Here is a 27,414-nt window from a genome sequence, read left to right on the forward strand (position 1 = left end):
GCCTCAGCACCACTTCTGGCTTTTTTTTCTATGTATGTGGTACCGAGAAATAGAACCTGGGTCTTCATGCATGTTAGGCAACTGTACCACCAGGCCAAACTCCCGGCCCCTCATCCGCCTGGCCCCTCATCCGATAAGGTTTATGACAAGCTGATGATTGAACTTGACTTTCTGAAATATGAAGTTAAAGCTCACAAGCTAGGAACAAAAGTATGTTCCAGATTGATTACTTAAATACTCAAAACTAGAGCTTTTTCATTTCCTAATTTTTATATCTCAGAAATCTCTTTTTTAATTCTATATTTCTAAATGATTTTAAGACTATCATTTTATAGGCTCTAAATATCTAGAGTCCTTAGGTTTTTCAAAACAAACTTATTTTCCTTTTATTGGAATGGGAATTTCCCATAATCAAATGAAAATCCATATTCACTAAGTAAATATTCTGATACTCAAAATTTAAGTAGAATTGTTATTGCTTAATGTTTTACAGTATTTTCTCTTCATTATTTTTTATTGTATTTTACTGTCAGGGCAATGTATAGAGAGGTTACAGTTACATTTGTCAGGTAGTGGGTGCATTACTTCTCAAACATTGATATATCCCTTTTCATATTTTTGTCCCCCTGGCCCTCCCTTCACTCCCTCTCTACTTTACAGTATTTAAACAAATAAATAGTGTTTAGGTACTACCTTAAGCACTTAGCAAAGATGAATTTACTCCATACTTATTAGAATCCTGTAAAATCCTACTATAATCTTTACTTTTACCTATAACAAAATTGAATGTAAGAAAGCTTAAGTGCTTAAGGTAACAGGCCTAATCGAACATCTACTACTGTCAATTTGCAAACAACCAGTATTTAGACCAACTATGATAGCTCCAACCTTTTCTGAACTTTGTTTTAAATTTCCTTCTTGCATAATTAAGCAATATCTATCTTGATATATTTAGTAATGAGTATATTTAGGATGAGTATTTCATTACTAAGACTAACTGGCATTAGTAAACACTTAGAAATCCACTTATAAACCACGTCAAATTTCATAATAAAGTGGTCTTGTCAAGTGTCATCAAGATTTCACTTTAATAGCTGAAACTTATTATATAATACAGTAAGAATACATTTAATTGTAAACTTTCCTAGAAAAATGATAAATCAAAATAATGAACTGAGGATAAGCATGTATTTTGTGAAAAGAAAAAAATGATAATAGTACTTTTCCCCAAATGTACATTTAACACAACGCATGATCAAAAGGTTTAATTTGCAAAAAATGTCCCAAAGCTTTAACTTTTCTCTTTTGAAAAACCAATCACGAATATTCTCTTTCTTCAATAGTACACTGGCCTAACTCTGCCAGATCTTAGTTTTTGAGAGTTCTCAATTCCAACCTTAACTTGCAATGAATATTGCCTAATATTTGTACTTGCATATCACCAGATCAATATGGACCAAGTCAACAGCCAAATATTCAGCAGACAGAAAAAAGCAGCTTAGGGGCCGGGAGTTTGGCCTAGTGGTTAAAGTGCTTGCCTAGCATGCACGAAGACCCGGGTTCAATTCCTCGGTACCACATATAGAAAAAAAAAAAAAGCCAGAAGTGGTGCTGAGGCTCAAGTGGTAGAGCTCTAGCCTTGAGAAAGTCCAAGGACAGTGCTCAGGCCCTGAGCTCAAGCCCAGGACTGGCAAAAAAAAAAAAAAAAAAGAAGGAAAAAAGCAGCTTAACAATATTAAATAAGAAAAGATTTTTAATTGGGAATTAATTATATAAGAAATGTTTTATATAAAGGGGTGTTAAGAAGTGGTGAATATTTTGATTTTAGATAACTTTTGCTATTTTTTAAAAGAAATACCAAATTCTAAACTATAGAGACTTGAAATATGAAAGATGGATTTGAGGATCATTTAAGTTAAAGGTAAATGATTCAATGTTGTTGACATATAGTAGCATGCATATGTGCAAGACTGATATCCTTTCAACGTGCAAAGCTTTGTATAAAAGAATAACAACTCTTACGTGATATCACATGGTCCATATATTGAGGTAAATAAGGAGCCCAGGCATCGATGGCTTCCTTTCGCCCTGCTTGCTCAATTCTTCTCAGCTCTGCAAGAAGCAGAGCCTGTGCAGCTTCTCTAACCTAAGATCACAAACATAAGAAAGCAGAGCAGTTACTGTCTATATACTAGAAAGTCCATAATGAAATCAAACTAGAACATAGAATCTATTAACTACATACGGAGAAAGTATATATCTATACATCTATATATCTATTTTTATATATTCCTGGTTCTGGAGCTTGAACTCGACTGGGGATTCCACAGCTCCACTTCCAGTACTTTTTCCCTCCCTCACTCCCCCCTCTTCCATCCTTCCTTCTCTCTCTCTCTCTCATATATTTTCTATTGTAATTAATAGAGGGGTTACAGTTATATTCATCAGGTAGAAGGTGCATTACTTCACACACATTGATACCCTTTCTCATGTTTTTGTCTCCATTTCCCTCCCTAATCCCCTCCCCTCATCTTGTTTCCCTTTCCTACTTCAAATAAACAAATAAATATATATTCAATATACCAGATTACAAGGTAAGATACTGTAACAATATGAGAATAACCAAGAGACAACAGAGATAAGAAATACCACAGTACATTAAGAACAACAATCATACATTATATAGCTCTTGTTTCCATATCCTAGAGATTTTTTCATTTAGCCTCATCCTATATGACCTTATGTATCTAGGTTTTGAGCTATTGTAATCCTCTGCTAGAAGGGTCCAAGGTTTGTACAACTGAGGAAAATCATTGAGCCTATGTTCCTTTGGGTCTGGCTTACTTCACTTAATATTTTGTGGTTAATTGTACATGGAAATTTCACAGACTTTCTTGCTCCTGCTGGCTGCAAACTTCAGTCCTCAGATCTCAGCCTCCTGAGTAGTTAGGATGAGAGGTGGAAGCCACAAGCATGTGGCTTGGGGAAACCGTATTAATTTACATGAGAAATGCCAACCAAATAATGAGTTAAAAACTGAAGATTGGTGGCACCTCACACATGATCAAAGATCATCACTAAAAGTATTTTAACCACATAATGACATTTCAGTCAATAGACCACATACATGATAGTCGTAAGATTATATCACCATATGGTATTATGGTCAGCTTAGTTTTTATAAGTTTGTTTAAATACTCTCTATTATGTTCACAAAGTAAAATTACCTACACTATATTTCTCAGAATATATCCATATCATTAAGTGATATGACTCCTTTTTTTCTTTGGAAAATTAAAAATCTCAAATGATATAAACCACTTTAGCTATATAAGTCAAACCTATAGTAAGGGAAATCTCAGTAATACATCAAGTTGTAGATATTCTAAGTAATATGTAATACAACACAAATAATGGGCACAATTATTGAAATTCTAGCATGTGTCCAGCTCTGCATTGTTTTGTTTGCATTATCTCATTTGACCCTGATAGCAGTTCCATGAGAACTATATTGTCCTCTACAAATGAGTTTCAAACAGGGTAAGTAAATTTCCCAGGGTCACAGAATTAATAACTGTACAGACTGATATTCAAATCCAGTGATTTTCTAATACTAAAGATTTTCTCATTTTACTACAATACAGTACCTTTTGTTGGACTATTACTATTGACTTGGAATTTGACTGACGTAATGGTACTCAATGTGTGATCCTGGGGATGTAATTAATGTACATTAGTGTATGTGTCAGTATAACTTGCATAAACTCAACAATTAAGACACAATCCTAAAGCATATGAAACATTTTATCAAGTATTCACTGTATTAAAAAAGTAAATGAATTTGCAGGGAAGTGGATGAATCTAGAGCAAATCATGTTGAGTGAGATAAGTCAAGACCTAAGGAACAAAAGGCGCATGGTATCCTTAATATGTGGCTATTAAATCCAAAGAGTACAAGAGCGAGGACTCAATAACTGCATACCCAAAGTTATGGACACGGTAATGGAAATATAAACATAACTATATAGACATAAAAACCTATGACTCTATAGACATAATGTTTTATTTCATAAATTAATGTTTCTATGACATACAAACCCTTAGCCTAATTTTGATTAAGTTCTAAATACTAAGTCCCAGTGATTGTAAATAGAGATTCCCTCCTTGAACACTTGTTTTTTAAACCTGTCATTTAAAATATGATGTAAAAATCAACATTAATAAATTCTCTAATAAAAAAGTAAATGAATAGCAAAAAAGCATTACTTTTTAGTGTATATACTGAAAAAAACAAAGAACAGAAATTTTTAATCCATATTTTCTGTCACATGGTAAACAAGTAGTAGGACAAATGAATGAACCCTATATTTACTGAAATTAACACTTGAATTGTGCTACAAAGATCTCAGCCTTTTGAGTAGCTAGGATTAAAAGTATGAACCATTGGCGCCCAGCATGGATGAGCCTTTCTGATATTTTTGTTATCTGTCCTCATCACATTGACATTACCTCCAAACAGCGATCTTGCCACCTTCGAGCCAGCATCTCCAGAAGAGGAGGCCTAAATTTATCCAATCCCAGCAGGTCTGGTAACATAACACAATGCATAGCAGCTAACTGACTCCATCCTGTCAAAATGTGATAACACCAAAGTACTTTAAATGATCTTACTTTTAGATATTTTGCAGAAAAAAGGTATACCAAATACATTTTATCATGTATCACCAGGGCTGAAGACACACTTGAAGAAGTGTAGTATGTGCCTAGCAAGTGAGAAGCTCTGAGTTCAAACCCCAATAACATTAAAAAAAAAACTTCCCAATATCTTAAAAACAAATTTCTACACAAAGCATATCCAAATTCCCAAAGAAAACACATTTTTAAATAGATGTTGTGAGATAAAACACATATCAGGGGATGGGAAAGGACATAGAGCTATAGGTCTGAAAATATTATCAGTTAAAAGATATTCCAAGATAGGTTTGTGTCACTAAAAGCATAACTATCTATTGTCTTTCTATAATCCAAGACAAATATCTTCCCTTTTCATCAGAGGGTTTTCAACTATGGAAGTTTTTCTTTTTCCTACAAATTGAAGCTGACATTTAATCACAATCATTACCCAAGAAATAATGCCAGTTTGAGAGCAAATATGAATCCAGATATTCCACAAAACAAAAATCTGATGAAGCAAAATTTACAGTCTTAAAAATCAGTAATTCTGATTTAGAATAATAAGACTTACATCTTTCCAAGTTCTTATTCACATATAGAATGATTATATGAAAAAGACAGCTTATATGTAATATGTAAAAATACTATCATACAGGCATTCTCAATCATTCCAACTTATTTGTAAATTGATCTAAAATACCTTTATATATATATATATATATACACAATAAATGAGACCCATTCTTCCCAAATTACATATCAGGGCATTATTAATATACAACCATTACCATTTTCACCTGAGGATAATACCTAAAAATAACTAATCAAGAATGGATTAAAACATATGCCCTCAGTCACTTAAAGACATCTGTCAACATAGGATTTTAGTTAGTGCTCTGAAATGATCTGTGATAGTATTCAAACCTACAATTGATCAGTAGACTGCTAAAGAGAGAGAGAGAGTCACATCACCTATTTAAAGACTCACCCATTCAGTGAAAAAATTTTAGATTATAACTCATAGCACAGGATATATGTATATATATATTCATATGTACATTGTTATAACTTAAAACACAGGGATATAGGTTAGTTTATAGACACATACTTATATGTATAAGTATACATATATACATATAATGTATTTTATCACCTAGTAATTCCTAATACATTTTAATGCTTTATATAATAAAGACATATCTGTGAGCTAAATTTGAACTTAGTGAGGACTCTTTAAGGCCCCAAATCTAACAGCTTATCTGGGATAACTATTTTTCACAATAGCTTAACAAATACCCTAGTGATTTTTCCTAAAATCCAGTCTTCATAGACAAATTCTAGAACAATTCTATGCAAGACAACTAAACAAAAAAAGGAAATTAGATTTAAATTTCCAAAGGCGTAGAACATGGGTTCTAAACTTCACAGATAGTATAGTATTCCTTCTGTTCAAATGGACTTGTTATATTCTGAAGAGTCAGAATCATTCTGAATTTTAGATTTTTTTAAAAAATTTCCTCCTTTATGTATCATATAAATTCATTGTATAAGAATGGATACAGGCCAGGAGTTTGGTCTAGTGGTAGCGTGCTTGCCTAGCATGCACGAAGATCTGGGTTCAATTCCTTAGTACCACGTACATAGATAAAAGCTGGAAGTAGTGCTGAGGCTCAAGTGGTAGAGCTCTAGCCTTGAGAAAGTCCAAGGACAGTGCGCAGGCCCTGAGCTCAAGCCCAGGACTGGCAAAAAAAAAAAAAATGGATATAAACCGTAACTCACAACCTTCATTAAACCTGGAAAGTTATAAATAATAGTAGACAAGTCTTGGGAAACCAATGTTTAAAAATTTTAGTAACATTTCCAGTGGTTCAAAAATTTCCACCATGTGGTAGCTCAACTAAGTGTAAAGATTTAAATTCTAAAGTTTTGCATCAGCCTACACCAGAAGTAGTAGCAGAATAATCCAATTCCTATCAGCTTATAATCAATCTGAAGACTTTTCAAATGAGAATGGAAATTAAGAGACTCTCTTATAACATACCTCCATTTCATCATAGCATACAGCTTTGTAAAGATAAAAAGTATGTCCACTACAGACTAGTTACACATATAAAACAAATTTATCAGCATCAATGCCATAGGTCACATGCAAAATACAATTACAAAATTCGGTCTGCCATTTAACATTGACATCTACCAAAGAGGAGCATCTTTGCACAGCTTTAACAGCATTCTAGATGATAGAAGACATGGCTTATACTATCCAGGAGTAACAGTGCATTTCTACAACAGGCTTTTGTCATTCACAAAAGCAAGTAAAGTTACAAAATAGGAACTTTAGGATCTCATACATAACAAAGCAGGTGAATGTATAAATCAGATAAAAAGAAGAGAGGCTGTTAAAATAAAGTAGAGATCGAGAGAAAGTCATTAGAAAGTTGAGAGAGAATACCTTCATTGACTAAGAAACAGGTATGTAAAGCAGGAGTGGAAGCAGAGTCAGAGCCAGAGCGATCAGCATCAGACCGAGCAGAAACGACAGGTGCAGCAACTTGCAGAGGAAAATAGAAGAAATAAAGAGAAGAAATTGAGGTACAGTGCTTTCTGAAAAAAAAAAGTTCTACATTAGTGAAGAATGGAAACAAAACTGGCAAAATAGTGAACATAAATTAAAAATCAGAAGAGCATGCTTATTAAAATTACAGCATGGAATGACGTAATTTATTAAACAGTAACCACATGGAGTTTAACTTCCTCTTCAAGTCAAAATCTAAAAGAAGTATAGATGAATAATGCATCAGATACTGAAAAGAACAGCTCTAAAATAACACAAAGTAAAACTAAAATGAAAAAAATATTAAGAATTAGCAAAACAATTTTTAAAACTATAACACATAGTCAAGATACTTCTGCTGGTCTTCAGATTATTTATTACATTTTTCTGTTATCTAACACAAATAGGTTATTTTGAAATATCTCAAACAACTATTGAATGATATTTCAACTTCCATATTCAGTGTATAAAAATTCAATGTAAAACATACTAATGTATAAAAAGTAAATATTATGTTTCAATGTTGTCAGAAGAATTTTCTTTTTTTCTTTTCTTTTTCTTTTTGTTGGTTGTGGGACTTGAACTCAGGATCTGGGCGCTATCCCTAAGCTCTTCAGCTCAAGGCCAGTGCTCTATCACTTCAGCCACAGAGCCACTTCCCAGAAGAATTTTCATGTGGCTTCATTCATTGAAGTTTAAGTGTTTTGTGACATATTAAAAGCAACTATTTTGAGTTTTGTAATTCTTATAGAAGAACTGAGCCAACTCCCTGCCCTCCAAGAAAGTTGGGTTGCCAGGAAAATGCTTCAGCTTCAATTAGCATATGAAAAAGCAAAAGGACCTTATGGCACACACATTCTACAACTGGAGGTCAATGTTAAGATTTAGAGGTCACCATTTGACACTTCCTTCCTAGGGAGAAATTAGCATATGTCATGCACAAGCATCTTCAAATTAATCCCTCTCCTTTCTTCTGTCACTGAACAGCAATAGGTTTGGTCTCTTGAACAGATTCGACATTGTCCACTGAATGATATGTTTGCTTTTCATGCATTCAAGTTCTTCTGTGGTGATAGGACAGCTGCATGAAAACAACTTTTTCATAATTTCCACACCAATGCATCATAATGTCAATCAGGCACGTGCAAAATAAACAGAACCAAAACAAGTCAAAGAACAGTAACAAGAAGAAAATTTAAACTACAAAAATTCCAAGAAGCAGCTCCTGCACACACATGAATTTTATTTTAATGGGCTTGTTTTCTATCCCTTAGTAGTAATGATCAAAGCATATTATATACATGAATGATGAAATCTATACTAAACACAATTTAATCAAACAATTTTACCTAAAAATAGAATTGCTTTTGTGTTTCATAAAATACAAGAACCATATCATAAAATAATTTTGGAAAGCAACCCCAAATACTTCTGCATCCCATTAAAAGATTTTTATTTCTAGTTTAATTCATCATAATTACCTACAGATGCAGTTAATATGACTTAAAAACTGTTTATTTCTTTATAAAGGTGCTAAAGCTGACAATTCTCAGATTTTTGGCTTTAATGTCACCAGAATGTTGAAAAAGTTCCTTTCTTAGCTTAGAAAAGTTGAAAGTTCTCAGGAACGTCCTTTATTTAAAAAAAAAAAAAAAAAGTCCTTGGAAAGGCTAAGTTAATTGTATATGATTTTAGTCTTCATTCTGAAAGGATACTAGAATGAGTGATGAAATCCAATATGAATGAAGAAAAGTTTAATTTTAAGTAAAAATTCCCTAGTAATATCAAGATTATAACAGAAATGTTAATTTGCTGTGAATTCTATTAAATGTCCTATTTCCTTAAATTAACAATAAAAAAGAGTGTCATACCATGTACCAGATGTTGGAAAAACCATATAAAAACACAAAGAGAGACAAAGTTCTGCCCATGAAACACTCTGTCTAGCAGCAAAGCAGATAAACAATTAAAATACTGTAGTCCTTCGGATTTCTTACAGTAGGCATAAACTTCTTCAGGGCAGGGATTTATTGTGTCCCTAAATCTCAGCACCTAGTTATTAACATACTAATACTAAAAGCATAAAGAAGACATACTTACAGATATATTTGCTCATAAAACATTTATTGAAGATGAGTAGGAGGGGGTAGGGGGAGTGAAGTGGGAGAAAAACATGGCAAAGAGTAACAATGTCCAAGTAATGCACACACTATTTGATGAATTAACTGCAACCCCTCTGGATATCACTCCAACAATAAAATTTAAACAATATATTTACTGAACTTCTTTTAAGAATCAACCACTATTCCGAGCCTTGCGAACCAAACTAACAACAAAAAAATCCCTGCCTTTTAAGCTTCCATAGTAAATCAAAGTAATCAGCCAGTTTAAATAAGAATGGAAATCCTAATACACAAATTTTACAAGACTCTCCATTTAGTGCCTTAATATATATATGATCCACGTTAAGTTAGATATTTTTGCTAGGAATCCTAGGGGATAGTAGTAAACTTTTGGTTAATATAAATGAATCCTGAAATAATTTCTTATTTCTCAGCTTAATGTAAGTTAAACCCACCATTTCAGAGAAAATTGTAAAGAACCTAATACAGACTGACAAATCTTGAGATGTTTGAATTGCTTATGAAACACCTACTAAATAAATGCAAGCTCAAAATTCACCTAGAAATAAATAAATGCATTAGAAATACAAATTTCCAACTTTTAGCATTTATTAATGAATAGAAATATACTATGTCAGGTTATAAAAGAACCTAAACCTATCAATAGATTTAAGGTTGTATCACTGTGATACAACCGTGATACAATTTGGTTGTTTGTATCTGTTATCCCTTAAATAGACTCCTTATCACTGCAAAATTGAATATCTGAAAAATAATATTTCTTTCAAAAATTGTCAATAGACACTAATTATTGGCAAACCCTGAAATACTGAGTCCACTGTCAAACAAAAATAAAACTCTTGTGTAAAAATCATTATCCAGCTGGGTGCTGGTGGCTCACAGCTCTAATCCTAGCTCCTCAGGAAGCTGAGATCTGAGGATGGCAGGTTGAAGCTACCCTGGACATCAAAGTCCCCCACAAGACGCTCGTTAACAACCACCAAAAAGCCAGAAATGAGGATGTGGCTTGAGTGGACGAACATAAGCTTTAGCAATAAATTAATTAATTAATAAACAAAATCTCAGAGACAGTCCCCAGGCCGAGTTCAAGCCCCACAACCACCACCAACAACAAATTATTATCCAGTGAAATGTCCTGATATTACTTATAGAAAAATACAAAAGATTTATGCTCAAATAGAAATTTCTATAAAAAGCCCAGTGCCTTGATGTCTTTACTTAGATTATTTAAAATTAAAAGATATTAGGTAACATATGAATGATAGTAGGAGCACATTCATATTTGCAGACCAGCTTAAAAATAATCATGAGGCAAAGTGCACTGCATGAGATCAAGAAAGAGAAAACATAATAAGAGATTCAAGATAGAAAGATGGTATGTGGTGGTTGTCATATGTAATAGAAATTTACAATACCATTTCCTATCCTAAATTGGTTATCTGTTATTTACTAAAAATATATGAACTATTCAGGGCAGTACTAATTTCTCTAATTCTGAGTAAGATCTTAGGAAACAAAAAATGCTTAAAATATTTGCTGAATATTTAAAGAACTTACACTAAATATTTATTTTAATACCAAAATAGTAAATGGATTTTATAATTCATCTTAACATATTTTACTACGTAACTGTCTCAGTAGAGACTGTCAATATCTATTTACTCTAAAAGACACGGCCAGGAGTTTGGCCTAGTGGTAGAGTGCTTGTCTAGCATGTACAAAGACCTGGGTTTGATTCCTCAGTATCACATACATTAAAAAAAAAAAATCCAGAAGTGGTGATGTGGCTCAAGTGGTAGAGCTCTAGCTTTGAGAAAGCCCAAGGGCAGGGCTCAGGCCCTAAGTTCAAGGCCCAACACTGTCAAAAAAACAAATCTCCAAACATTTGGAAACTTTAACAACCCATTATGAAATTGCCTATGGGAAAAAATCTAAAGAAATAATAAAAGCATAACACATCAAAATGTGTGAGATAATACTAAAAAAATATTTGAAGCAAGGCATGGTGGCTCACACCTGCAATCCCAGCTACTCAGAAGGATGATATCTGAGGATCGCAGTTCAAAGCCACCCAGGCCACTAAAGTCTGTGAAACTTATTTCCAATTAACCACCAGAAAACTGGAAGTGGTGCTGTGGCTCACGGGGTAGGGCGGTAGCCTTGAGCTGAAGAGCACAGGCCCAGAGGTCTAGTCCCATGACCCGCCCCCCCCCCAAAAAGGAAGGCAATTTGTTGTACTGCATCTCCATATTGGAAAATAAGAGAATTCTCAATTCAACCAGCATAGCTTGTTCCCTAAAAATTTAAAGAAAAAAATAGAAATAATAAAATAAAAAAGCATATACTGTGAAATAGAAAACAACCCTAATAGGTAGAAATCTATTAAATGATCTATTGTTTGCTATGAATACAGCATAAATTGTTTATCTAGTAGATATTTTTATGTATAAAGAGAGAAAAATATAAGTTATAAATAAAAGAAATGAAGAACAGATATAATCTCAAGCCCTACAACTCTTTCTTTGATAAATTTGTCTGAAAGCCTACTGGACTGGAAAATTTAAAAAAAAAAAACTTGAATAACTCTACTTTTCATTTGTACTTAAGAATCTTCTCATAAGCCAGGTATAGGTGGCTCATATCTGTAATCCTCACTGCTCAGAAGACTCAGATTTAATCAGGGATCAAACCAAGCCTGAGCAGAAAAGTCCCTGAGACACTTATGTCTAATTAACCACCCAAAAGCCAGAAGAGTTTTGGCTCTGATAGAACATTAGCCTGGAGCAAAAAAAGCTCAGGAACAGACCCTGAGTTCAAGCCACAGAACTAGCACCAAAACAAACAAATGCACAAAAAAAATACAACCTTCAGGCTTCATTAATGAATTATATAAAAGGAAAAATAATATCTATGTACATAATCTCAGAAAAAAAACGCATAAAGGATCCACTTCCAAACCTATTCCATCAGGATCATCATCCTGTTGCCAAAATCACCAAGACATTATCAGATGATTACACACAAGTACCTCATACCTCGACAATTCTTGCATAAATCTCATACACAATTGCAGCAAAGCACATTTAGCGATGTAGGAACACATTCATTAGTATTTTTTTAATTCAGCAAACTAGGAATATATGAAAAATTTCTTCAATGTGACAAAAGCCCACAATATCCTTAACAGAAAAAAAAGAATTAGTAAATTGTGGTCTACACATTCAAGAGAATAATACATAACAATGAAAATAAACCAACCAGTGAAATGCAACAAAACTGATTTCACACAAAAGCCAAACACAACGAACATACTCTGAATGCTTGACTTTGTAAAATTTGACAGGTAAAACTAAACGGTAAGGTTTAGTAATTTATACTTAGATGGTACAACTGTAAAAGAAAGCAGAGGTTAACATCAGAAAAATCAAAACTGAACAAATTATCCAATCTTACCCAAGATTCTACAAAAGTATTTTAAATCTCAGAATTTTTGTCATTTTTCTGTTTGATCCTCAAATCTCAGCTTCCTGAGTAGCTAGAATTATAAGAATCACCCACCAGTATCCAGCCATTTTTTTTTTCTGATTTTGGAATATGATCAAACATAATGGGATGTCTTGGGGATAAGACAATTCTAAACACAAAAGGTCCTTTTTATCATACATACATTAGCCTATTAAACTACATAAGTTTACTTTTAAAATAAAAGTAACTTAGAGGTATGGGCATGGTTCAAGTGAAATTGTCTGCCTTATGGTCCCGAGTTCAAGCCACAGTACCAATTCTACACACACATTAAAAAAAAAAAAAACACTAAATTTTAAGCTCAAGATATACACAGTTAAAACACTAATATTGTCAAATTAAAGCACCCTAATGCATAAGAATTATGCCAAAGACTGTGTAATAAAATTATGTGATATATGCTCACTTATCAATTTCTGAATAAATCTGATTTATTTTTGGCTGACACATTAATTATCCATATTTACATCTGGAATATAACAACTTTTCTCTCTTTTAATAATCTGAGACAAACAAAATATTATGATTATGTATTAGCTATGGTTCCCCAGTGCTACAGCTGAAATGTCAAGTCAATTACTTAATAAGATATAATTTTACCTTGTTTAATCTGTCCTTGTATAATATTACTGGAAGTTGGAGGGGAACCTTTTGTCTTAGAAAGGTCTGGTGTGCTTGGTCTAGGTGGCCTTTAAAAACAAGAAGACAATACATGTATATATATTCTTTCACATTTTCGTATTTCCAAAACAATTTAAGATTATCATTTTCTGGATTCAATTGTATTTAGAAAAGAAACAAACAAAGAACATTTTAATTTACTGTTACAAAAGATTAGATAAAGTTTTGGCTTTGTACCTATCACTATTTTCCATTTCATATTTTGGTAAAATTATTACGTGATTATCAATTTGCACGTAAAACTTTTACATCTCTGGTTTTTGATGAATTATTTATGAATAAGTCCTCCAATCAACTTCAGCTCACAGGCAAATATTGTTCTCAGTCCTCCTGGCTTCAATATTAGCATGAAGAGATTTTAGCCTGCTGTCTATCACTGGTCCAAATGAATTTATGTAACAATATGATAATTTTTAAAGTATTAATACTGAAAATATAAGAAAGGTAACCAAGCATTAAGAAAGCTTGGACCCTGAGGCAGAATATTTTCCACTTGAATTTTGGCTCAATCAATTACTACTTATGAGACCTTTGGCAAATTACTGCACCTGTGTCTGTTTTCTTATCTGTAATAAAAGGATAACAAATCCATCTACCATATATAAGGCTGATAGGTACTAACGAATTACTTTCTATTTAAAGTAATTACAACAAAGCTTAACACCATATAGATCCTACATACATATTTTCTAAGCTAAATCATTCTTCATATTGTCAACTACATAGAGCATAATAAGCTGTCTTCATAGCTTTGACAAAATAGAAAACAGCATTCTAAAATCATCAAAATAGTCTGCATTTTAAACAGTTGTTTTCTCTTGCCCTGTTAGAAAACTCTGACTATTCATCTAACAAAATTCAGAAGCCAATCACTTAACATACATTATTCATTACTTATGGGTTACAATAAAAAGCATGTTGAACAAATAAACATTTGACACTTCCAATAAGTATCATTTTAAGAGCTAGTCTGATTACTCTCACACTTTCAATTCTTTTTATTTTTTAGAATCTTGTTCTTTCTCTGTGCACGTGCGCTCGCGCTCTCTCTCTCTCTCTCTCTCTCCCTCTCTCTCTCTCTCTCTCTCTCTCTCTCTCTCTCTCTCTCTCTCTCTCTGTTTTAAACCAGAAAATCACAGACATCTCTTTTACTCTTCTAAGAAATTTAAAGGGGAAACACTGAGATGACATTGAAATAGTGACAGTTTTAACAGTTTCAGAATAATTTAAAAAGTAAAAAACAATAAGAAAACCAGAACAAGTATCTTTTATTAAAGCATAAAAAGAAAATCACTCTATTACGATCACACCTGGTTGGGCCTTTCTTCATATGATCACCAATGAAGGTTGCGTTGGTCATACTCATTAAAGTATTTGCCAAAGATATGATAGACAGGAGATGCTGGGTGGTGACAGCTCGAGACACTCCATAGGTTCCCTTTCCTACTCCCTCAGTGGTTGACAGCTTCCTTCCTACTTCTGCCTTCCCATGTAGCAGTTTAGAAGCAGCCTGATTATAACCCGGAAGCATCAGTGACATATGACCCCCCCTCGATAAGAGACCAAATGACACTGAGCAATGTGGTTTCAGCATTCCAAGGCGATCAAGACAAACTTCATCCAAAACTTCATTTAAACCCCAGGCATGGAGGCAGGACATGAACAATTTTGCGGTGTCCATAGTTAAATTATACTCTAATAGGGTCAATGGCTTGGATTTGCTGGCCCGATATTCGGGGTCACTTTCTTCCCTTCTCTGCCTCAATATCTCCTCATCCTCCTCTTCCTCGTCCAGGAGATGTTCTTTTATGTTCTCCTTGATAGTTTCTTTCACTTGTTGGAAGAGAACTGCTGCTCGTTTTCCAGTTAAAAAAGAGCCCCCTTTGTCTGAACTGCCAGATGCTTTTTGCAAATTCTCAGGGGAAATAAGTGCAGTATTCGGCCTAGAGGCTTCCTCAGTCAGAAGTTGAATAATCAACGCTTCCACATCAAAGAAAAGCACATGTATATCTGGGTCTGTTAGGTTTGTCTTTATTGCTTGAACCATCAGGGAGTTGTGAGAATATTTAGGTAAATTCCCCTGCAACAAATTTTTTAAAAAACAGTTACAATTAAGAGCATTTAATTTGAATATTCATTAATAAACAATAAAACTTAAAGTAAACAATAGGTTGTCTTCATAGGGATCTGTATCATTAAAAGTAATACTTGAAGTTAACCCATCAATATCACACAAAAGACATGAACTTATGTAATCAGAAGAACTTCATGCTAAGTCATAAATCTGCCCACTAAAATTTAAAGATACAGGCATACTCATAGAGTATATTAAAATTTGCTTGTATAATTCAGAAAATTCTGTTTCTGAAAACAAATTACCACTCTATCTGAAAAAAAAAATCTGTTTATCATGGCAGTCAATCCTTTTAAGTTAACCAAACCTTCATTTTTTTTTTATTTTTATGGTCAACCTCTCAGGTTCACAGATTCACTTCCATTCATAAAAACATATGTTCAAATCTTTTTTACTTAGATATTAAATATATATATGTATGTGTGTAAATATATATTTATTACTGTTACTATGTCTCTTATATGTCTCTTTCCCTTTATTGTCCCTTATACCCACATTTACTGAAAGTATTGGTAGTAGATTCATTCAATGGTAACTCTTTGGTCCCTCCTTCCGTTATCTTTAGAGTATCTAATACTGTTATTTTAGCTGAGAAACAAAGATTGTAAATAACAAAAAAAATGAGGCTAGGTGTGATACCTCATGCTTATAACCCTCCCCTACTCTGGAAGTAAAGACACAGAGCATCCAAGTTCAATCCAGCCCAGGAAAAATACTTGTAATACCTCTCCATCTCAAACTATAAAAATATCACGTGTGTATCTGACATCCTAGCCACAAAGAAACTTAAAATAAGATGACCTCAAAAAAAAAAAATAAGATGACCTCAGTCCTGACAGATCAGTGCATAGATGTGAAACCTCATTTTAAGAATAAAGCTTCCTATCCCCAAACTCAAATCTCAGTATATGAGACAGAGACAGAAGAACATACACACACACACACACACACACACACACACACACACACACTCACACTCACACACACTGCCCCCCCCCCCAAAAAAACCCTTATAAAATTATTAAAGTTGAATTCTCACTGTGGCTCAAACTGGTAGAGTATTAGTTTTTAGCACAAAAGCTCAGGGACAGCACCCAGACCCTGAGCCCAAGCCCATGCCTGACAAAAAATAAAAGTAAAAAATAAAATAAATAAATAAAATAAAGTTGTTAAGCAATCATTCTACAGTAAAACTATAACAAGTTTCACTAACTAGTCTCTCTTTTGTCTGCATATGCCTGTGTATTTTATGTTTTGGTTTCAGTAGTATCAAAAACATTTAATAATTTGAATTAAAAAAAAAAGAAATCTTAACAAAACATAAAACATCCTCTAGAATATATCACTGCATACCTCTCCAGCTTCATCTCTAACACAATTCCTGTAATTTCCAGTGCTGAATCAAACCATTTTGCCCTTCCAGAGCCATGCAGTTTTAGGTATCTGTCCCTTCGTATATGATTATGCCAGGACCATACGCTTCCCCAATTTCCCTGTTGTCACTTAAGTCACATATAATTGTATCCACTCTTCAAGAAATATTTTAAGTGGCTCCTATGCTAAACATTACTTATAAAATTGCTCAAAGGGATCTTTTATATAAACTGTTATTTCTACACAACTGTAAAACAAGGGCATAAGTAATATGATAAATTTAAATATAAGGATAAAGTTACAAATACCAAGTTAAAAAAAAAATCATGACTTTCTGAATCTCATTCCTCTATTTCATTTTTTCATTCCATATTTACCTACATGCCTATTTGGTTCTATGTCTGTACAAATCTTTCTAGTCATAGAATTCAAACCTAGCAAATTTAGGTGTAATAAACGTAATGAGAACTGATGCTTTAAATAATAAGGGACTGCCAATCACAATGGCAAAGTGTCAACTCAGTCGTGGGTAAAGGGAGCTCTTCTTCACAAGAAGGGGTAACACCTGTAAGATGTTGCAGAATGTGAAAAGAACAACGGTGGCAAACATCCCAGGACAGATACTGGTGAAACCCACAAGTGATCAAATTAAGAACGCAAGATCAGAGAGCATATAGAACCAAACCAAGACTTCTGAATATCATCTTGGAAGCCAGAGAGTCTCTAAAGCAGTCATTTTCTCAAAATCACCAGAGATGTTTGTGAAACATAGGTTTCCAGACCTGAATCAGTACAGTTGGGTATGTGCCAGAATCTGTCTAATGAGTATCTCATATGACTCCATTGAGATAAAGTATGAGAATTACTACCCAAATAAGGAGAGGGACATAATCAAGTTTAATGTGATTTATCCACCATCAATACTGGCAAAAAAAGGAGACAGGAGCCATGAATATAAAATGGGATGCAGCCAAAATAATCCAGATGAGGGAAGATAAAAGAATAGTAACACTAAGGATGTGAAAGTGGGATGAGGCATGACCTCGTACATGTCCCATCACTGCATTTTACGCTTGCTCTTTCAAACACTGAACATACAATGGCAGATATTTCACTCAATGTTTTATATCAACTAACACTAATTTGAGTAAATTATACATGCAGGCATGAACATCCAGTGCCTAGCTAGGAGCTCTGAAATGCATACTGTAAAAGATACACTAAATAAAAAAATGGATTGATGCCTTAATGTACTTTTTAAATATTCTAAAACGAGGTAAGAGAATGCCTTATCATTATTATTCATAATATGGTTTCTACATTAATGACTTTAGTCAAGAAGAATGACAAGAATGAGAAATGAAACTGGAAAGAAAGGCAGAAAAACTAGCAGCTATCAAGAAAACATAGGACCTAAATAGGCATCTGGTGCCCTCTGCTGTTACATTACTATTACTCAACATTAGTACTTAAGAATACATAATGTTATCCCATAGATTTTTTAGAATTTACACTAGAATTAAGACAATATCAATTTACTTAGATATTTGCTCTTGGAAAAGATGAGTATTCATGAGTATCTATAAATAACAATATAGTTATACAGTTCATGTTACTTCATTTCTTTTCATGAGTTTTCATTAACAAGTATATAAATAAGGGTAAACTAAAAAGTTAACACAATTGAAGGATTTCAAGGTTTGCTACTTTAATACAATCTATTAAATAATAATTTCATACTGTAAGTAGTGTAAGGCCCACTATAATGTATTACATGCCTGTTCCTCACCATATTGTGAGCTCTCAATGTCGGGGCCCTCAGAGTGGGATGTGATTAATATACTCTCCTACAATGGTTCTAGCTTGGGGCCGGGCTTGTAATATGCATTCAGTATATATTGAATGAATACATCAATCAATCAATCAATCTATCAATCAAGAGTATTCAAGTAGAATGTGGTGAACAATTATTATGATAAATGTTTTGTCCCACTTAACTTCACTATAACTCAAATGTTCCTATTTTAAACCTAAAAACAAGCAGAAGCTAAAAGATAAGTCTTTCACTCAGGGTCACACAATAAGTCAATGGTGACAATAGAAGAGGAAGTCAGGTTCCTGACATTTTCCACACGTTCTGAACAACTCTAGCTATCAAGAGGTTCTGAGTATTAGTTCTGAAGAGATTCTGGAGCAATGAGGGAGGTGGTAAAGAGGGGTGAGTGTACTCCACACTATACCCAAACACTGGGTTATTTATGTTTCAGTGTATTCTTTCCAGCACTGAGCACTAGAAACATTAAAAAGGAATACTATATGGTTACTTGAGGAGGTCTTCATATGGCATAGCTAATGGTGGACCCCTCCTTCACACGCCAACCCCTACAGGATGATTGATAATGTCTTGGTTAGTCACAACCTGGGAGTGATAACAGCGTGTAGTGGGTAAAAATTCCACAGAGCATGGGACAGCTTCTCCAAGAATGAACCATCAATTGTAAGCCATCAAACACTAAGGGTGATTCCCTGATACTGAAACACAAACCAAGGACTGCAAACACAAACCAAGTGTCAAAGGATCAGAAGGGACAAGCTGCCCACTCTTCCTGATTTGACCTTCACAGGGACAGAGTCAGGGGACTCAGGCTCATAAGATCAGGAATTAGGCAAGGGTGCAATCCAGCATGGTGAAACTCTCTGGTATAATTAATATGTTTAAAAAAAAGAATGACTAAAATAGTTTGAATAAAAGTAAGCTTGAAAGACTTTACATGCATGTATGAAAATAAATGAAACTTGTTGAAATGGTTTTGAGAAAGTTGATGGGGTACACTGCATATATACATGGAAATGTCACAGTGAATCCCTCCCCTCTGTACAACTAATGCATGCTAATAAAACATTTTAATAAAAAGAAAAATCAGGTATTTTTACACACAAGAAGAGATAAAGGTTTTGTAATATATTTTGCCTATTCCAGTAGACCAAGTACAACATATAGAATTCTAACCACTTGCCTTCAAAACCTACTCTACTTCCTATCCTTGATAGTGGAACACAGCCCTTCCCTGAGGTGACTGACCAACTGAATGGCTGGATGACAGATTCTACCCATTAATTGTAGGGCTTCAATATCATGTCAGACAAAGTATCAAATGAGTTACACATTGGGAAAACTTCAAGACTTCAAAATCATTGTCACGGTTCCTAGCCATCTACTGTTCTAATTAACTGAACCATGAATACAGTACAGTGTTTTTCAACTTACAGTCTGTAGTTTTTGGATGCCAAGGGACAGCCTGATCAGACATAAAAGGATAAATGGCACAATGCTAAAAAAAAATGTAACATTTAGTAACCAAATGAGTTACTAAGGCTATACTAATTACACTTAAGGCACATTTTTTTTCTATTTGGCTATTTATAATAAACCAGCATCTGCACACCTGTCGAGATTTTCAGCATACTAGATGTCATACTATATGAGATGCATAGTAACGCTATACAGGCCTTTCCTGCCCAGGCTGGCTTTGATCCTCAGATCTCAACTTACTGAGTAGGATTACAGACCACTGTTACTGGTTTCTACTATAGTCTTAGAAACAAAAACTTATTCTTAGTTCAAGGGCTCTATTTAGATTACAGCTCACAGATTAGATAGCACATACGACTGAGGCCAGTATGAGTTCAACCTTAATGAAATAAATTAGGAATTCAACCTAGAAGAATACCCAGAAACAGAGATACAAGAACTTTTGGAAATTGCAGCAGGATTAAAAACTAAGGGAATATCTAAGTACCAGAAAGTTAAATTGCTAAAAATCAAGCAATACCTGATTTCTTTAGTCCTTCTGAAGATAAATATGTTCTCAGTTCTGTGTTTTTGCTGGTTTATATACTTTTTTTTAATTGAAAACTCAGTCTATATTCTCATTGTGTATTCTTGGAAGTGATGCTGTGGCTCCAGTGGCAGAAGGCTAGCCTTGAGAAAGCTCAAGGTCAGTGCCCAGGCCCTGAGTTCAAACCCCATGACAGGAAACAGTTATGGCAGCAATTGCCATAACAGTTCACCAAAAGAGTATCAGAGAAAAAATATTTGTGAAGAAAAAATTTAGAAAATGATGCCAGTCTTAGAAAGTTAATAAGGAAGAAAATGTTCATACTGTATTAATTAAATCTACAACACACTACAATAACCAGTCCGTGCTGAGTTACCAAAAAAAGTTAATGAACATCCATAAGTGCTTAATAAAGGTAAGCATTTGTAATATGCCCCATTGAAAAGTTATATTTTAAAAATATCCCCCCTAATAGCATCTCGTGATATCTAAATGATCCTGACATTTCAGAGAACACACAACATCCACATTTTAATGCACAAGTAATTACATAAAAGAAAGAAATTTTCTAGTTGCTACTCTCCATTTAACAATGCAAGCACTGGGGCCGGGAGTTTGGCCTAGTGGTTAAAGTGCTTCCCTAGCATGCATGAAGACCCAGGTTCGATTCCTCGGTACCACATACATAGAAAAAAGCCGGAAGTGGTGCTGAGGCTCAAGTGGTAGAGCTCTAGCCTTGAGAAAGTCCAAGGACAGTGCTCAGGCCCTGAGCTCAAGCCCAGGACTGGCAAAAAAAAAAAAAAAAAAAAATGCAAGCACTGGGACCGGGAGTTTGGCCTAGTGGTTAAAGTGCTTGCCTAGCATGCATGAAGACCCGGGTTCGATTCCTTGGTACCACATAGATAGAAAAAAGCCAGAAGTGGTGCTGAGGCTCAAGTGGTAGAGCTCTAGCCTTGAGAAAGTCCAAGGACATTGCTCAGGCCCTGAGCTCAAGCCCAGGACTGGCAAAAAAAAAAAAAAAAATGCAAGCACTGGGACTGGGAGCATGGTCTAGTGGCAGAGTGCTTCCCTAGCATGTACAAAGCCCTAGGTTCAATTCCTGGGTACCGCATACACGAAAAGGCTAGAAGTGGTGCTGTGGCTCAAGTGGCAGGATGGTAGTTTTGAGAAAGCCCACGGACAGTGCCTGGGCTCTGAGTTCAAGTCCCAGGAATGGTTAAAAAAAAAAAAGAAAGAAAGAAAGAAAAAAGGAAAAAGAAAAAAGAAAAAAATGCAAGCACTCAGGAAATCAGTCAAAATTTGGTATTACTTTTTCATGTATCATATCTGCCATTGTGTCAGACTCACAGAATTTTTTTAAGGTCTCAATATCAGATAATCACAAAAGCTAATAAGTACCCTACATATAAGAAGAACATAATTTTATCATTAGAGTATTATTTCAAACATCTTTCAGTATTTCTCACACATGGAAGTGACATGTTTCTTCCATGTAATTGAAGAAGTAAATTCTCCTCTGACAGTCTTTTACTTCTTTTGTTAACACTGAATAACTTAGTCAAGGCTCTATAACTTTTTAAACACTAAACAAATATTAGTTAATACAAAGTTTTGTTCTAAAAACCAACTGCAGCAAACAAAACTGAATTTTATTTGTAATGTACAATAAATATACACACAACATACTTATATTTCCTACTAAAATATTCATTAAATTTTAGGGATAGAATTTAAAAATGTTTAATTGATTCTTCAAAGGTCACACATATACGAATGCTTCTGAGAGTGGAAACAGTTCACTAGTCAAGGCCTGAGTATACAATATAATTCGGCTTGTCCCTGTCCATTCCCTACAGTGCCCTTTTCACAGTGAATCATAAAGTCAATACAAAAATTATTTTACACAGTGAATTCTGCAGTAAGAAAACAGAATATGTTTTTGGTAGGTTACATTTGGCCTCTAAATTCCATTCTCTAACCTAGTTACACAGAATACAAAGCTACTGACCTTTGCAAATATAGCCCATTCATTTTTTTTTAAAGGCTTTTGACTAATTAGACAACAGGGAGAGAAATGTAAGGTGAAGACAAAATCATCCTAGTCATTTTTCAATTTCTTTAATCTTGTTGCCTACCCATTTTAAAAACTTATTCTGATGGTACAAGAATAGCCATCATGTAAATGTGAGTTTAGTATTACATATATACTAGACTACCTTAAAAATGAACTTCATGGTAGTAAAGTATGCATGGCCTTACTGATAAAATCCCTTTGACACCAAGATCTCTCAAGAACCAGCCAGTATCTGCAGCAAATGCCTTATGAAAACTCATCCAAGCCCAATGCCTGTAGTTTATGCCTTTAATTGTAGCTATTCAAGAGGCTGAGATATGAGGTTCAAGGTTCAAAACCAGCTGGGGCAAGAAAGTCCAAAAGATTCTCATCTCCAATTAATCACAGAAAAAGCTGGAAGTAAAGCTGTGGTTTAAGTGGTAAAGCACTAGCCTTGAGCCAAACAAGCCCAGGGACAGGACCCAGGGCCAGAGTTAAAGCCCCATGACTGGCAAAACAAACAAACAAAAAACTCATCCAAGAGGTCACAGTGTATATTCAGGCCAACTTCTCCTGCCAGAGGGAGGAAAGATGCTAAGGAGTGAGAAAACCTAAAGGAGGCAAGAGAGTAAATATAGGATGGATAGCAGAAAGAAGAATAGGATCTAATATACAGAATTCCTACTATTTCAGTCTTTTCTCATCAGTTGCTTTAAACCAGAGGCAATTTTGCCTCTTAGGAGACACTGGCATGGTTTAAAGGCATCTGATTATCACAACTGGGGTAGAGCAGCACTACTGGCCTAAAATGGGAAGAAGAAAATGCTACCAAATATCTTAAATTATGGAATAGAGCCCTGTAACCCTGAAGAACAACGCACTACAAAATATCAATAGTGTTTCAATTGAGCAACTCAGGAACCTGAGTAAGGAGAGGCCACACTGAAATAATTCCAGGCTAAATTGGAACCCTAACAATACCAAGGAGGAGAATGAAAAACTGAACAGAAGAGAAAAGTTATCAGTGACCCCATCTAAAGGCTGGTGAAATGGAACCAACCTGAGTCAGCAAAGCAGAGATCTCAGGACAATTGTGAGAGAAAGGGGAATCAAGAAGCTAAAACAAAAGACATTAGTACTTTCTGTTACACGTCATCAATACAACAAATTGTATGGCTGCTGCTAGATGTTGTAAGGAAATCACAGCAACTAGTAGATCAAAATCCTAAGCCTCATAAAGATGGGATTTCAATACAAAGAATTAGGCAAGTATTTAAGTCATTATAATTTATGGGAAAATAAGATATATGTCTGAAGACAACTAGAAGTGAAAGGAACAATGCCATGACAAAGACTATTTTTACCTAATACCTTCTTGCTGTTTTGAGAGAAAAAATTCATAGCACAGTAAATTATACTTGATTGAAGTACAAACATAATTCAAAAGATAAAATAATAGTTCCATCTAACTCTGATAGCTAACATGAAGCTAACAAGGCAAAAGTAGAATACTTTGTATAAGTTATCCCAACACACACTTTACTTTTCATTGGAAGACTGCTGTAAAAAATAAGATGTACTCTACAAGAATGAATCTCATCCCACAGAAAGGTTCTCAGTCATGTAGTTTTTTTGTTTTGGGGTTTGTTTTCTTAAACTCTGGATGGCTTATATCTCCTGAGGTTAGGAAGCCATCCATAGGACAGCTCTTTAAATATTCCCCTCAGAGGAGCCTCAAACCCAACATGAGAAAATAGTTAGAGAAATCCCTAATGGTCCAGCTAACATACATTTTTTATAAAGTGATTATCCTCCTGCAGCCTCAGCTTCCTAAGCCTTTTCCCCTTGTCTATAATTGTTTCCCTTGTAGGCGAGGCAACAATTACCACCCCTACAAGACCAAGGAGGTTCACAAGCAATATATTTTACAATACAAAAGTGTAGTGTCTCTGATATCTGATGCTTTTATCACTAATTGCACTATAAAATGCGCTATTAAAACAGGGACAAACAAGACTGTAAAAATCACATAATGGACCATGACCACTTTGGAAAGCCATTCATAAATGTTACTGTATTATTCTTGATTTTTTTAACTATATAATTATTTTTCTAAGTTTTTATTCTGGAAGATGCCATTATGAAAAAGAATGGATTTGTTTTTAAGGAATAACATCAATAAAAAATAAACTACATATGTATGCTCTTCAATTCATTTAGTTTATATATTTGCTAAAATTAAAATCATACAGCATGTCAAATAATTAGACAATGTTCTATGAATACTGAATTCCTAGGGACAATTATGTGGAAGAAATAACAGGTACAATTTATATGATTTCTCCATAAGCTTGGGATGAAAAGCATGAAGGAAAAACACAGAAGGATTTTGTGGATTCAATTTATGAAATATACAATATAACAGATCCAAGAAAACATTCATATTTTAGGAAAGGAAAAAATGACCAAAAGGCAATATTACTGCCAATTACTAAGGAAATGGGTAAGTAAACCTGTCTACAGTATTTCATGTTTCCAGCGCTCACTAATTCATGGCTAGTGGTCAAATTGTAGATAAGTCTTTCCAACCCTTTGTTATTTACATCGCTAACTTATTTTTTATGAAGAAAAAGAAAATCCAAAAATAAGAGAGAATGAAAACAGACATTTTTGCACCAATAAATAATTTTAATAAGTATTTATATATATTAGGATGTTAATGATTCTTGTAAAAATACTGGATTGTCTGCAAGTTTTACCAAACTATTACTAGAGATATCCTGGTCCTAATAATATCAAAGGAAACAAATGTCACCAACCAACTCTTATCCAGCACTTACAAAAGTAAAAATAGGTAATTAATTAATCAGAATTTATTTTAATAAGATGGTTTTCTGCTAAGAAGTGACTCATCTTGATAAGTTAGGAAAGTTTGAGACTAGGTCACATAAAATTTCCACTAACTGTGCCATTCCATCATTCCTATTATCAAATATTTTCCTACATCCTTTTTGTGACCAAACATTACTCATATCAAAACTTAATTACCACAGCCGGGAGTTTGGCCTAGTGGTAGAATGCTTGCCTAGCATGCACGAAGACCGGGTTCGATTCCTTGGTACCACATACTTAGAAAAAGCCAGAAGTGGTGCTGAGGCTCAAGTGGTAAAGCTCTAGCCTTGTGAAAAATCCAAGGACAGTGCTCAGGCCCTGAGCTTAAGCCCAGGACTGGCCAAAAAAAATAAAAAATAAAAAAATTAATTACCAAACAAATGATATATCTAAAATATAGATGTCTAAATTGAACCTATTGTCTTTTCCTCTGAAGAACATTAACTATTACTCAGTTTTTCCACAGAAAGATTACCAGAAAGTCATAATAAAAATATATATAGTAGGATTTCGATTATCAGAAAATGATGTCAATTCAGGGGAAATAATTTTAAACTATTTGAGTGGTTAAAAATAACTTACTTTTCAAAATGTTAAAAGTAAGACTATTAAAACTATTATGTTAAATAAATAGAAGTGAAAATCTTATTTTCCATTATTCTCGCTTGGCATGGTGGCAGCTCACGCCTAGCTACTCAGGGGTTGAGATCTGAGGATTGAGTTTCAAATCCAGCCCAGGCACAAAGTTCATGAGACTCTTATCTCCAATTGACCACCAGAAAACAGGAAGTGACGCTGTGGCTCAAGGGACAGCACCCAGGCCCAGAGTTCAAGCCCCAAGACTGATTAAAAAAAAAAAAATTCTCTTAGACATACCAAAGATATGCTGAATAACATACAAAACTCACCTTATCAGATGCCTCAGAAGCCAAGAGATTAGTAGCAAGGGTTTGCAACTTATGATGGGCCATATTTTTAAGAGCAGCAAGACTACGTCTTGTCATGGCTTGTTTGAGGTTGATGGCTGGATGACTCAGTGAATCTACGGCAGCAGGAACTGCTTCATCACAAGCATTCAATATCTCTACAGCTGTTATACCCATCACACAACGATCCAAGGCCCCTAGGAGGTAAATACATTCACAGACATTACTTTATAAAATTTTAGATAGTGTTTAAGTATGGAAAAGATGGCATTAATGTTTTTATGCAGGAACGCATCCTAAAACCATCTTCTTATATTTCTTTACTCTAATAATCTTCCTGTCCACACGGCCCCTAACACAACTACCCAATAATGACCAGTTCAAAGCCTGATTTCAAGATTTCAGTTTCTCCTCTAGCTTTTTCTTTTTCTTTCTTTTTGTTTTGTTTTGTTGGTTGTGGGCTTTGAACTCTGGGCTTGGGTGTGTCCCTGAGCTCTTCAGCTCAAGGCTATTGCCCTACCCCCTGAACCACAGTGCCACTTCTCATTTTCTAGAGGTTAATTGGAGATAAGATTCTCAAGACTTTTGTGTCTGGGCTGGCTCTGAACGAGATCCTCA

General features: G+C 34.4%; 1 protein-coding gene across 1 annotated transcript in view; it reads right to left on the bottom strand.

Annotated features, from left to right (window-relative positions):
- The window catches only part of Wdr7 (WD repeat domain 7), a 256,133-nt gene that overhangs the window by 182,381 nt on the left and 46,338 nt on the right, over positions 1-27,414 (bottom strand). The window contains exons 14-19 of the mRNA XM_090353041.1: positions 26,779-26,993; positions 14,889-15,658; positions 13,498-13,586; positions 7,127-7,225; positions 4,510-4,628; positions 2,023-2,146 (exon numbers count right to left, since the gene is read on the bottom strand). Of these exons, the coding sequence (XP_090209167.1) occupies positions 2,023-2,146; positions 4,510-4,628; positions 7,127-7,225; positions 13,498-13,586; positions 14,889-15,658; positions 26,779-26,993 (1,416 nt within the window). The remainder of the gene's footprint in view (positions 1-2,022; positions 2,147-4,509; positions 4,629-7,126; positions 7,226-13,497; positions 13,587-14,888; positions 15,659-26,778; positions 26,994-27,414) is intronic.

The sequence above is a fragment of the Megascapheus bottae genome, chromosome 19 (genome assembly GCF_031878675.1).
Source record: "Megascapheus bottae isolate mThoBot1 chromosome 19, mThoBot2.hap1, whole genome shotgun sequence".
Taxonomy (NCBI): Eukaryota; Metazoa; Chordata; class Mammalia; order Rodentia; family Geomyidae; genus Megascapheus; species Megascapheus bottae.